The sequence below is a fragment of the Pinus tabuliformis genome, chromosome 8, assembly GCF_031772625.1.
Source record: "Pinus tabuliformis cultivar Carrire ecotype Pingquan chromosome 8, CPIR1, whole genome shotgun sequence".
NCBI classification, from domain to species: domain Eukaryota; kingdom Viridiplantae; phylum Streptophyta; class Pinopsida; order Pinales; family Pinaceae; genus Pinus; species Pinus tabuliformis.
The window spans coordinates 1913059374-1913072347 of NC_142294.1; the positions used below are offsets into that span (position 1 = coordinate 1913059374).

At 39.6% G+C, this 12974-nt stretch overlaps 2 protein-coding genes across 2 annotated transcripts in view; one reads left to right on the forward strand and one right to left on the reverse strand.

The window, feature by feature from the left end:
• NUDT3 (nudix hydrolase homolog 3) overlaps nt 1-12974 on the reverse strand; it is a 587520-nt gene that overhangs the window by 180979 nt on the left and 393567 nt on the right. The window lies entirely within an intron of this gene.
• LOC149244113 (uncharacterized) lies at nt 1706-3132 on the forward strand. Its single transcript, XM_089461046.1, has 3 exons — nt 1706-2433; nt 2534-2675; nt 2811-3132. The coding sequence occupies exons 1-3, from the start codon at nt 1734-1736 to the stop codon at nt 3130-3132; spliced, it is 1164 nt and encodes a 387-aa protein (XP_089317172.1). The 5' UTR covers nt 1706-1733.

The window sequence follows — 12974 nt, forward strand, 5'->3', positions numbered from 1 at the left end:
ACATTAAAAGACATTCCCAAATTGTTACAGCTGTATTGAAGACCACTCCAAAACACTTCGGAATATACCTGCATGCATTCTGTAAATAATATCACTGTAATGAAGTATCGAAAAGGCACAAATCTCTGAAATTGACGCAGCCCAAGTCACTCAGTGAGTCAGTCTATTCTCAAGCAGCCACAGACCACCGTCATGACTATTAACTTCTGGCAACTGATAATGTATTTGCAGCAATGCATTCATGGTTTGCTTTGAAGTTTGCATCATCTTCCACCTTCCGTTATAGAGGTAAAAGGAGTACATCAATTTGACTGGTTGACAAATTACAATACAGCAGCCAGCTAACCAGACCTCCAGTGACAGCATGACCTCCTGGGGTCATAACTTATAACTTTATAAGTACTAGAGGAAGCCAATGTTATCCAGTGAGCTTTGGGTAGAGCCCATACGTGTGTGTTTGTGTTTGTATGTGCTGGCACAGATTGTCTTAAGTTTTAACCCTGGATTTATGGAGGAGGGATTTGAACCTAGAGCTTTTAAGTTTTTGATTGCTGTCAGAGCTTTTCTTCAGAATTTTATAAATTTATATATTAAAAAAACAAGGGTTATATATTACTTAATAAGTTATTAAGTTACTAATTCCAAATTTGTTTTGGTGCTGTAGGTTTCCTTTTGAGTTAGCGGCTAACAGCAATACAAAAATACAAATATGCCAAAAAACTTGGACCCATTTTGGGAGTATGGGATCCCTGATGGTGGGACAAATCGTGCATATCTTTCATGCAAATTGTGTGGGGACAAGATGACAGGTGGGGTTACACGACTGAAATACCATCTTGCTAGACTCCCTGGACATGATGTTGGCATTTGTAGAGTTTCTAGTCCGGAGCTTATACGAAAAGCTCTTGAGGCAATTGAAGAAAAGGACAGAAAGAAGGAAGAGGCGGAAAGAAACAAAGCTGAACGTGCAGGTAGATCCTTTGGGATATCTTCTCATGATTTTGATGTTCAGGGTAGTGGCCCTACTGGCGCTAGTGGGAGGGGCTCCACAACTGGCACACCATCACATGCTAGTGTGAATGCGAGGTCATCATTTTTTGTTCCACGAACAGGAGCTGGAGCACAACCTGGCATAAAATCGCTTGTCAAAAAAAAGGAGAAGGAAGAAGCAGATAGAGTCATGGGGAGGTGTATTTATTGGAGCGACTTACCTCTCAGCATCACAAAAACCAATCCATTTTGGCAACCAATGTGTGATGCTATTGCTGTTGTGGGCCCAGGGTACAAAAGTGCCACATATGAGGAGTTGCGGGGGCCAATTCTTCAAGCAGAAAAAGAGGACATCAACTCTAGATTGGCGGAGTTGAAACAGACATGGGAAGTCACTGGATGCACAGTGATGTCTGATGGTTGGACAGATAGGAAGGGTAGGACCCTTCTAAATTTCTTGGTACATTGTCCTAAAGGTACCATGTTTATTAAATCGTTGGATGCATCAGAACATATCAAAGATGCAGCAACGATATGTGAGTTGTTAGATGGGTTCATTCAGGAGATTGGTGTGCAGAATGTGGTGCAAGTCGTAACAGACAATGCAGCTAATTATGTGTCTGCCGGCAGAATGCTTATGGAGAGGCATCCCACATTGTTCTGGACTCCATGTGCAGCGCATTGTCTTGATTTGTTGCTTGAGGATATGGGGGAAACTCTCCTTCATCAAGGAGGCAGTTCATATGGCTAGGAGCATCCCCAAGTTTATTTATAACCATGCTATTGTTCTTAGCCTTATGAGGAGGTTCACAGGAAACAAGGAGTTGCGGCGTCCTGCCATCACACGTTTTGCCACAACCTTTATTACTCTTCAGTCTTTGCTTCGATGTCAGTACGAGTTGAAGCAAATGTTTGTGTCTAATGATTGGCGTGGTTGTAGATACAGCAGGAGACCTGATGGGAAAGCCATTGAAAAAATGGTGTACTCTGAGACATTTTGGCGTGGAGTAGAAGAAGCATGTGCAGTTAGCGAACCTATAGTAAAGGTTCTTAGATTGGTGGATGGAGAGAAGCCTGCAATGCCTTATTTGTATGAGGCCATGGATAGGGCCAAGGAGGCCATTCGTTCCTATTATGCAGACAAGGGTTCTGCTGGCCTTAATAGGCAGATGATGTTATGGGATGTGATCGATAGTCGGTGGACAGGGATGCTTCATCGACCCATTCATGCAGCAGCACTCTTCCTCAACCCTGCATTTGCATACAAATGCAATTTTCGTTTTGATGGCGAGGTGATTGAAGGGCTCCATTCCTGTATTGAGAGGATGGTACCTGATTCTGAGGTTCGTCTCAAAATCAACCGCGAGATACATAATTATCAGGATTGTGTTGGCCTATTTGGCTTTGATCATGCCATTAAGGAAAGGGCCCTCTTCATGCCACGTAAGTGACAAGTCATCACTCATTAGAAATTATAAATTTGAATTTAATTATGTTTTAACTTTTAAGTTTTTGAATTTTTTATTTCATTATTTTGTTGTAGATCTTTGGTGGCGAAGCTATGGTGCAAGGGTACCAAATTTGCAAAATTTGGCTATGCGAATCTTGAGTCAAACATGTAGCTCTTCAGGGTGTGAGCGCAATTGGAGTGTATTTGAGAAAATACACGCCAAAAAGCGCAACAGGTATAACTTTGAACTCAAGCCTTCAGTTGAGCAATTACACTTATTGTAATTTTTAATTTTTAATTTATGACCTTCAAGTGTCAAGACTCAAGAGTCAAGAGTCAAGACTCATTACTTTTTTTGACACTCTTACAGGTTGGAGTTCGCACGCCTCAACGATTTGGTGTATGTGCATTACAACATCCGACTTCGAGTGAGGCAAATAGAATCACCAATGGATCCAGATGCCATTTCCTTAGACAATATTGATGTATTGTCTCCGTGGAGGGTGGAGTCTCAGGAGCCCATATTGGAGGAGTCACCTTCATGGTTGGAGGAGCCAGTGGCAGATGATCCATTAGAGCAGGGGCAGCAAGAGGAGGACTCGGAGTCAGAGGAGCAGCAGCACTTAGAGGAGGAGCAGGAGGAGCTGGAGGAGGACACTGCGGAGCATCAGCATCAACACCATCTGCTATAGATATAGGAGAGCATAGCTCCATGCCTATCACTCATTATTTGACATTAGGTGCAGAGGCAGTGTCAGGGCCTTCTACTACTAGGGGCAGGCCTGACAAACAGCCCATCATGTTTTCCCGTAAAAGGGGGAGAGGGCAGTAGATAGATAGCTGCTAGTTTATTTGTTATGCTACATGTAACTCATGATGATGAGATACTTTTATTATTATATGTGATGTTATTTTGTATTGGTTCTCCACATTTGAGTCCTTGAATGGACAATTATCAGGGATTAGCACGATTTGGTATCGCCTTTGATATATCATTTCTATTTGACATCATATATATCAGTGTTTTCTTCATATTTATGTGCCAATGTGTTTATTTCATGTTGTTATTGCTTTATATGTTTAAAAATCTGAAAAAAATGAATATAGTATGCATTTTCTATGCTTGCTTTTGTTGTTTAAATTCTGAACATGAAGATGTTGCTTTAAAAATTAAAATAGTTTCTTGAGTGTTTGTTGGGCACTGTATAGTTATACTCATTTAATGCCAATTTTTTGTTTTTTTTGTGCCCTAGGTTTGAATTAGTTCACTACAAGTACAAATGTCAAATATGCCAAAAGCTTTGGACCCATTTTGGGAGTATGGGGAGGCTGTTGGTGGGGCAAATCAGGCACTTATATCATGCAACTTGTGTGGGACCAAGATGTCAGGAGGGATTACACGATTGAAATACCATCTGGCTAAACTCTCTGCATATGATGCACCAGATGTGATGCCTTGTATGGTTTCTAGTGCAGAGGTTATACAAAAAGCTCGTGAAGCAATTGCTGAACAAGACAGAAAGAAAGCTGCTAGGGAGAGGCCAATGGTCTCAGATAGATAGCTGCTAGTTTTATTTGTTTTGCAACTTTTGCTACATATAAGTTTATAACTGATGATGATGAAATACTTTTAAACTTTTATATATGTGATGTTGTTTTGTTTGAGTCCTTGATTGGACAATTATCACTATCAGGGATCAGCAGGATATGTGATGTTATTTTAATTTTGTTTGAGTCCTTGATTGGACAATTATCAATTTATCACTATCAGGGATCAGCAGGATTTGGTATCGCCTTTGAAGTTTGATGTATCATTTCTATTTGACATCATATATATCAGTGTTTTCTTCATATTTATGTGCCAATGTGTTTATTTCATGTTGTTATTGCTTTATATGTTTAGAAATCTGAAAAAAATGAATATATTATGCATTTTTTATGCTTGCCGATATTTGCCGATATTTTGCCGATATTTTCGCCGATATTTCCGATAAGATATTTTCCGGACCCTCGCCGATATTTTCCCGATACCGATATTATCAACACTGATTTAAACCATGTCATTTTATTGATAATCTCCATGATTTTCCGAAAGAGGCCATTTCTAAATTATTTAAGTTCTCAGGTGGTGATTCGGTCATTGTTAGACAACATTTAAACAGGTTTACTTGTGTAATGATCATATATTGTAGACTTCCTCAATATAATCATGAAGATGTCAAGATGCGTCTATTTGTCCATTCTTTAAAGGGTGATGCTTTGAACTGGTTTAATAGTTGTTCTGAAGATTCCTTCATTTCTTTGCAAGACATTGTCGATGCTTTTAAAGATAGATATGGTGATCCAGATAGCTCGCCTTGTGCCCCTAAAATTGTGCAACAAAATGAAAGTAATCTTGTAAAAGGTCCAGCTGTCCAAGACAATTCTTCATATCAGAATGTGCCATCCACTTGTACCATCGCAGATCATAGTAGTGTTGACAATGAAAAGGAAGATCATAAGCAAATTATACAAGATCTATTGCTACTGGTAAGAAATATGGAGATAAATCAAACTAATTATGCCAATGATGTGAGAACTTTATGCACTCACCTGGAAAAGCGTAATAGGGAGATGGAGATCATGCAAAATCAACATAGTAAGGAAATTGAAGCCATGAAGATTAATCATGACATAGAAATTAGTTTTATGCAAAGCAAGATGTCAGGCTTAGAGGAAAATATGACGACCATGCAAGCAAATCATAAGAAAGAGATAAACTCTATGCAGCATTGCTTGATGACCATGGAAGAAGACCATGCCAGGGAAATCAGTGCTATAAGGGTTGAACACTCTAGTCAGATAGACGCCATTAAAATACAATTTCAGAAATTTCAACAGCAGTCAGAAGATGAAGGAAACCAGGAAGAATCAATAGATCAAGAGCCTTCTCATCCGCTGCAACAAGCTCCATCTTACTATGAGGAGGTCATTGGTTCGATTGAAAGGTGGTTAATTGAAGGTGATCCAGATAGAATTAAAAATGATAAAGATCAGATGCAGGATAAAGAAAGACATGTCACGCATATCTTACATACTTCATCTGATAACTTTGAAGCAGAAAGTTCCATGTCATCAGTGATGCAACCTGCCAGGAAGAAAAAGTGCAAAAGAAAGAGAATGAGAAAAAGATTTGATGCATCAGACGGCCGCGAGCAGCTTGATTTTCGGATAGGAAAAAGTCCTACCATATGTAGAATTGGACATGGCACATCCGACAAGCAGCCAACAGATTTGCCTGAAAGCAGGCAAATGCTCAGTATACACTATATTGAACACATCTGATGCCATGGGGCATCACCTGTATTTCTAACCTTACTCCTTGTTTTTTCAGCATTTTCATTTCTGTTTTAGGATTAAGATTTACTTTTCATGTTACTAGATAGTTAATAAATGAAGAGCTTATATTTTTCCTGTGCTTAACGTTATATGATGATTTTTTGGATGGACGCTACTTATGTTTTGTTGTGTGTTGCATGGGTGCAGATTCTGGATTCTCACATTCCTACAGTGCAGCAACGTGTCCCCAAGTGGAGCTAGATGTTGACCACTACGTGTCAACTTCCCAGCAGTACACCCCCTTTTCTTCGCAAAAAAGGGATAGCGCTTGATCGACATGTCCGTGCCATTCGACAGTCATCGACAGCTTGATCAATTTATGTTGTAAACCCAGTCTGCATATTTAATTGTAAATAATCTTAGCAGAGTTGAGTCATGTATGTAAATTGCCTAGGTGGACCTAATTTTCTAAGTGATAATCTATGTTCCAGAAGGTTTTTCGTCTCATCGATCCTTGATCGGCAGAGTTTTCCTTCAGCCTAACCCCAAAGCCGGAATGGATTTTGTCATTAGAAACTTAGGAGAATCCTAGTGTGTTAATCTACTAGATTATAGTTGTGTCGCAGAACTGGGTGGTTTATGAGGGTCTATGTCAAATGGGTTTTCCCCCCTTGGGATGTAAAGTTGTAAAAGTCATGATGTAAAGTGTCTTGAGGGTTAAGAAATGTTTTAATCCCCCCATAAGTCCTAAGTTCTAGGTCCTAGGTGATTTTCCCAAAAGCTAAGTTCGAGGATGCATTTAAAAATAAATTAAAAAAAATAATAATAAAATAAAGTAAAAAACCTAAAAATAATAAAATAATAATATTTTGAGTAAATAAATGCAGAATTTCAATTTTTTAATACATTAAAAATTCGACGGATGAGATCAAGAGATATCTTGATCCTCATCGACGGTCGAGATCATTTTGACGTGGATCACTCGAACTAGCTGTTGGGAATTTTTCCTTTAAATAGGGTGCTAGGGGTCATTTGAGATCATTGGATCTGTGAGTCTTGTGCTGAAGAAGCTCTCTTGTAAACTTTTTCTGGTGCTAATAAAGAAAGACTTTGGGGTTGAAATCTTGCTGGTGTTACTCTCTGGAAGTGTTGTGAGCTATTTTATTTTCTGCATATTTTAATTTTCAGCCATTAGTAACAGCTTATTGAAGAGTATTGTTGAGCACAGGTATCTTGTTCACTTGCTAGGGTTTGAATGGTATTAGGTTTTCTGAAGTAATGGCAGGTATCTCCATTGCTGTTGAGATCTAGTATTGTTTTTTCTCTCTTTATTGACGGTTGAAATGAGCTGTGTAGGAAACCCTTATTGAAGAAGACTAGTGGGCATTTGGGGAAGTTCTCGGCTGAACCAGCCAACTCCCGCAAGCATTTCTTACAAAGCCCAACTAGTTTTGATGCGGGGTTAATCATTTAGTTTGTTTTCTGATTTGCATGAGAGATTTCTAAAGCATTTCATAAAAATCTGAAGTTCTAAAAATATTATGGAGAGTTACTGACAAATCTCGCTGTTGCAGAGTCACAAAACTGTAAATAATTTTTCTGGCTCTTAGGGTTTTATTTATTTTTATTGTTTTCAGGTTCTGGTTGCTTGTTTCATTGTTTTCAGGTCACAGGTGCAGGTTTTGTGGAGAGATTCAGTGGTTTTTCTGAGCAATCCGTTCCATCTCCACTTTGTTGGTTATTCAGAATCAAACCCGCAGCTGCAAACTCCTCCATGCAAAACGATAGCATGTAAATCTGCTTTTTCTAACCTGTGTTTTCCATTTTCTGCTGCAGTTTTCCGCCCCTCAGATCTTCCCTTCCTCCATCACCGTTTGCAGTCCCTCCTTATCACAAAAAAAAAAAGATTCTCCACGTTTTCACTTTGCTGCCATCATCCTCGCCAGTCCATTTTTTCAAACCTCTTGACGTTGCCCAAATCCACTACGTTTCTCTTCCCCAGCGTGCATTTTCTTCTAACCCATAGCTCGAATACTCGAGCTTCTCTTCCGCTGCTGCATCAACCTACTAATCCTCCTTTTAGTTTCCCTCACATACCCATCTCTTTCTGCCATCCGAGCTCCACGCATCCTTGGAAACCTGTGAGAAACTGCAAGCACACAAAAAAAAAGGGGAGAGGAAAGAAAACGCGCAGTTACAAAACGTGGCCCTCACGCATACATTTTTCTCTGCGGTCATCAAAGCAACGCTGTTACACACAATATTCCCAAGCATTGTCGTTCTGTCCCTCGTTCCTGCTCAGCCAGCTGTGGAGCTTTCTTCCTCCCATGCGTGGTTCAATCCGTCGGCACGTTTTCCTGTGTACAAACTTGCAGCCGCTGTAACCAGTTCGAATTTTTTTATGAGTCGTAAGTTTTGGGGTTTAGAAATTTAGCGTTAGTTCTCTTACTGCTGTAGTTTAAGTCACGTTTTTGCTCACTTAGATTTCAGTTTTCATGTTCTAGGATTTGATAAAGTCGACAATCAATTTTACTTCATGGTTTTGATTTATTTCAGGATTTCATTAGAGCTTTAAATTTGTTTTTCTTTTTTTTTTAAATAGATTTAAAATCTTAGATTATTTTTAGTTTTAAATTTTAAAGTTAATTAGATTTTTTTTAGCTTAAAATTCAAATTAGCTTTGTTTATTTTAAGCTTCAGTTTCATGTTAGTTTAGATTTGATTTTTATTAGATTAGATTAGATTTTCATTTTTTTTCTTTAAAAGCTTTGTTTTATTTTGAGTTAAAAAATTAAAATTCATAAAAAATTATAAAAAAAATAAAAAAGAAATTTCAATTCCCCTTTCTTTTTCTTTAGTTTTAAAATTTTACAAAAGTTACATTTAGATTTAGTTTTAAATTTTATTTAGAGCTTTAGACATTTTTTGTAAAAAAAAAAAAAAAAAAAAAAAAAAAAAAAAAATCCGTTTGGTTTTAGTTTCATTTCTTAATAAGTTAAAAAATTCACAAAAATAAATATGTTATTAGATTTTGATTTTTAGTTTTGACTTAGGACCATTGGATATAGATGATGTTAGTTTAGTTTTGAATTTAGATTTATTTTTGTTTAAAGTTAGACTTTAGCAGTTTTAAAAATATATATATATATATATATATATTTGAAAATCAATAAAAAAATATATATATATAAAATATAAAAAGATATAAAAAGTTCCTTTTTCCTAGAGTTTGGATTTTTTATTTAGTCTTTAGTTTTCTTTGAAAAAATCATAAAATCATTTTTGGAAATATTTTGCCAGATACAGTCTTGGCTCGGGGATTTATCACGTTTTTTTATCTTTTATTTATTTTTTTTTTCTTCTTTCTGCTGAGGCTAAAATTTTGATGTGGAATTAATGTTTATCATCTTTTATGCTTGAATGATCCTGAATGTAATATCTGGTTAGCACTTGATGTGGTTGTTTAAAGCATTTATCTTTCGAAATTTTAATTGCTGAAATATCGTTATTGAGTTTTAATCGCTGGATCACTATAAAAGCATTGTGTGTTTATCAGATGTCTTGCATTTGCTTGAGTTATCTAATGGTAAATGATTTTTGATGGGTTCATCTTTCCTCAACATCTGATAATTAATCGTTTAAACATTAAACACCACAAGGCACTGGTCTGTTAACTCAATAAAATCTATTTAGTGCTTACTCCTTCGTGTCTCGCAAACCAACTGGTTCACAGTTGGATTTCATCATCTCATAGGGTCTACCCCCCTTAGCCGCGGGAGACAGGCTTAAACGGAGAGATCGGGGATCAGGGTGACAGCCCCCGGTCTGAGCGTTGTCGTGACAATCTGTGCGACAACAAGGAGATTTCTTGCAATAGAGGGGCAAGGATAGTTGGGGTTGGAGTATCTTCTCCAAGACCCTCAATCCTCAACAGAGAGGCAGAGAAACACCAGTGGAGGCAGTGCAGACCCAGGGAGGACTAGCGCTGGGCCAGGAGGGTCGACGCAATGCTTAACATAGAGCCAGAAGGGCAAGCGCAGATGCAGAGCTGCCTTCTAGCAGAAATCCAAAATTGCCAGGGAGCTGCCGAATCAGTCGGGAAGGGTTGACGTCAGAGCTCCAGGAGGTAGGGAGACCCAGCGGAGAGCTGACGCAGAGCGTTAGAGAGCTCAATGCCGGCCCACACAGTTACTACAAAGGGGCAGCGCAGTTGTAGTCGGGGATAGTCAGTTCAACTGCCAGATATGAGTGATTTGCCAAATGAAGTGAGGTAATCTCACTAAGTTTTCTACTAGTGTCTTTTTCTCTGTAATTGGATTGCCAGAAGGGCATCCAGAGTTGTATTCAGAACTACTGCTTAATAATAATAAACCCTCAGAGTTGTTGTACTGGTTTTCTCTCATTGGGTTTTCCGGGGACATTTGTCCATTGTGTTATATTTTCTTTCTTGCTCGGTATCTTGTTTCCACATAATATTTAATTAAGTGAAGGCTGCAGTGTATGTATTACGATATTTATCGTAGGAAACCGCAAGTAATTTGTTTAAAGGAATTTAACAAATAGGAGTAATATCATTTGCTGCAGTAGGGGTTCCTGTTGAGGAATTTTCACAAGCCACACTCCGGAATATCCTCAAATGACTTACTTCGGGCTTCTTTTCTGTGAAGACCCCCTCTGGCGTTTTCTTCCCCAATGCCCTATGAGGTGTTTTGTTTTGAATGTACACCATTGTGTTGCATGCCTCTGCCCATAAAAATCTATGCAAATCCTGGTCATACATCATAGCATTTACAGCCCCAACTATTGTTCTGTTCTTTCGCTTCACTACTCCATTCTGCTAAGGATTATATGGAGCTATCCATTCTCTTTTGATGCCTTCTTTTGTGCAGAAGTATGTGAAGTCTTTATTTGTGTATTCTCCACCATTATCTAAACGTAGAACCTTGATCTTTTTCCCTGTCGCATTCTGTACGAGAGCCTTGAACTCTCTGAACCGATCAAAGACCTCATCTTTGGTCTTTAAGAAATAGATCTAGGTCTTCCTGGAATGATCATCAATAAAGATGTCAAAATATTTGCCACTGCTAAGAGCTCTAGTGGGACATAGGACCACAAATATCTGAGAGTATCAATCCCAATGCGCCATTTGCTCTACTGTCACTTCTAGGAAATGTTGCCTTTGCGTACTTCCCAAGTACGCATCCTCTACACACATCACCGTGCTTTGTGCTAAGCACTAGAACTCTTGTTACAATTTCTATGAGCATCCTAAGTACTCCATGGTGTAAATGTCCCATCCTCTTGTGCCATAGTTCATTCTGCTCCTTCCCACTGCTATTATCATTGCCTATCAGTGACATTGGAGAATCGAGTTGCATCCCATATAACTTGTTGCTCCGAGCTCCAATCTGTCTCGCCTTCTTCCAGCTAGAGTGTTTGACATACACTTTCTTCCCCACGAAGTGTACATCGTACCCCTTGTCCTGCAACTGGGACACTGAAATTAGGTTCATACCCAATCCTGGCACATGCAGTACATTAGTAGCACTGGTGCTAGTTCCTGTTTCTGTTTGAAATTCTATGGTGCCTCTCCCTACCAGAGTACATTTAGTTTTGTTCAGTGATGCAGGAATCGCCCCCCCCCCCGCCGGATCCAAACCCGGAACCGCGGATCGGAGCGAAGCGTCCCGGAATCCAAGTTGGAAGCGCGGATCGGAGGAGGAGGTGGCGCGGATCCGTTTAAAAAATGCGATTCCTGGCATTTTGGGTTGCGGCCGCCCGGAACCGCGGATCGGAGGGCGGTTCGGGCACGGGGTGGCGCCACGCTTCCGGCCCGGAACCGCACGCCACCCGCACGCCACCCAGGCGCTTCCGGATGCAACCCCGCGGCAGCGGATTTTTAATTTATTTTTTTTAAATTTGTTTTAACATGTAACTTAACTAGCATGAGGGGGTGGGTTAGGTGAGTTTAGGGTGAGTCTAGGGTGACTTTAGAAAAGAATAAAGCCCCCATTCTCTTCTCATTTTCTCACTTTGAGTTTATGAGAGTTGGAGAAGAGAAGAGAGGAGAGGAGAAGAGAAGAGAGGAAAGGAGAGGAGAAGAGAGGAGAGCTTGGAGGAGTGAAGAAGGAGGAGCTAGGAGAAGGAGGAGGAGCTTGGAGCAAGAGCTTGGAGGACTTCATCTACAAGAGCTAAAGAGGTAAGTTCAAACCCCAAACTCCCTTGTTTTTTTGAAAAAAAAATTGTATTTTTCTCCTCCCTCTCCTACTCTTTCCCATTGTTTCTACTTGCTCCTTTATTTACAGGTTGTCCACCACCTATATCCATATTCCAAGATGGTGTTCTTTTGGCTTCTATGTATCATTCCACTCTTGGTTTTAATGATGGCAAGGGTGAGGAATAGAGGGGAAGAGGAAGGGGATGAACTTGGTCCTAATAGTAGTGACCCAATGTATGATGAGGAGGAAGGGTTTGAAGAGGAAGGGGATGAACTTGAAGAGGACACTGAAGCACAAGATGGGAAAGGTACATCAAATCCCTTGTGGACCTTTGTGACCAAACTTGAAGGGGGAAAGGGTGGTGGATCTTACAAATGGATGTGCCCTCATGGTTGTCATGGAGGAAAACCATATACGGGTTCATATACCCGTCTGAGGAGGCATCTTTGTGGGGTGCTAGACAGTGATGAAAAAAAGGGTTCCGTGGGGGTAACCATTTGCCCAAACATTTCAAGTGAACAAAGACAAAAATACATCAAATTAGAGATGGCTGCACAAGGAAAAAACAAGAAACAAAAAACTCATTCTGAATCAAGTGCAACCTCTAAATTTGGTAGTTGCCCATCTCCTCATGGTACTTTTGCAACCTCTGGAGGTAGAAAAACAATAGGGGATTTCCTTAATGTTACTGGGAGGGATGATGTGGATGGAAAGATAGTCCGTTTTCTTTGTGCTTGCGGTGTACCATTCAATGTGCTTCGCTCTCCCTATTGGCATGAAATGGTAAAGGCCATCAATGAAGCCCCAAAAGGATACAAGGCCCCCAACTATGAGAAAGCTAGAACAGTGTTATTAGAAAGAGAAAAAGCTAAGGTTCAAAGAGCTTTGACACGTTTTACACATGAGTGGGTGGATTCTGGGGTATCCATTGTATCAGATGGGTGGACAAATATTAGAAACCAACATTTGATAAATGTTCTTGGTGTTTCTTCTAGTGG

Coding starts and splice junctions, on each gene's coding strand:
- LOC149244113 (XM_089461046.1), top strand. CDS start 1,734: ATGGCTAGGAGCATCCCCAAGTTTATTTATAACCATGCTATTGTTCTT. Junction 2,434..2,533: donor AAGGGCCCTCTTCATGCCAC/GTAAGTGACAAG, acceptor ATTTTGTTGTAG/ATCTTTGGTGGCGAAGCTAT. Junction 2,676..2,810: donor CACGCCAAAAAGCGCAACAG/GTATAACTTTGA, acceptor ACACTCTTACAG/GTTGGAGTTCGCACGCCTCA.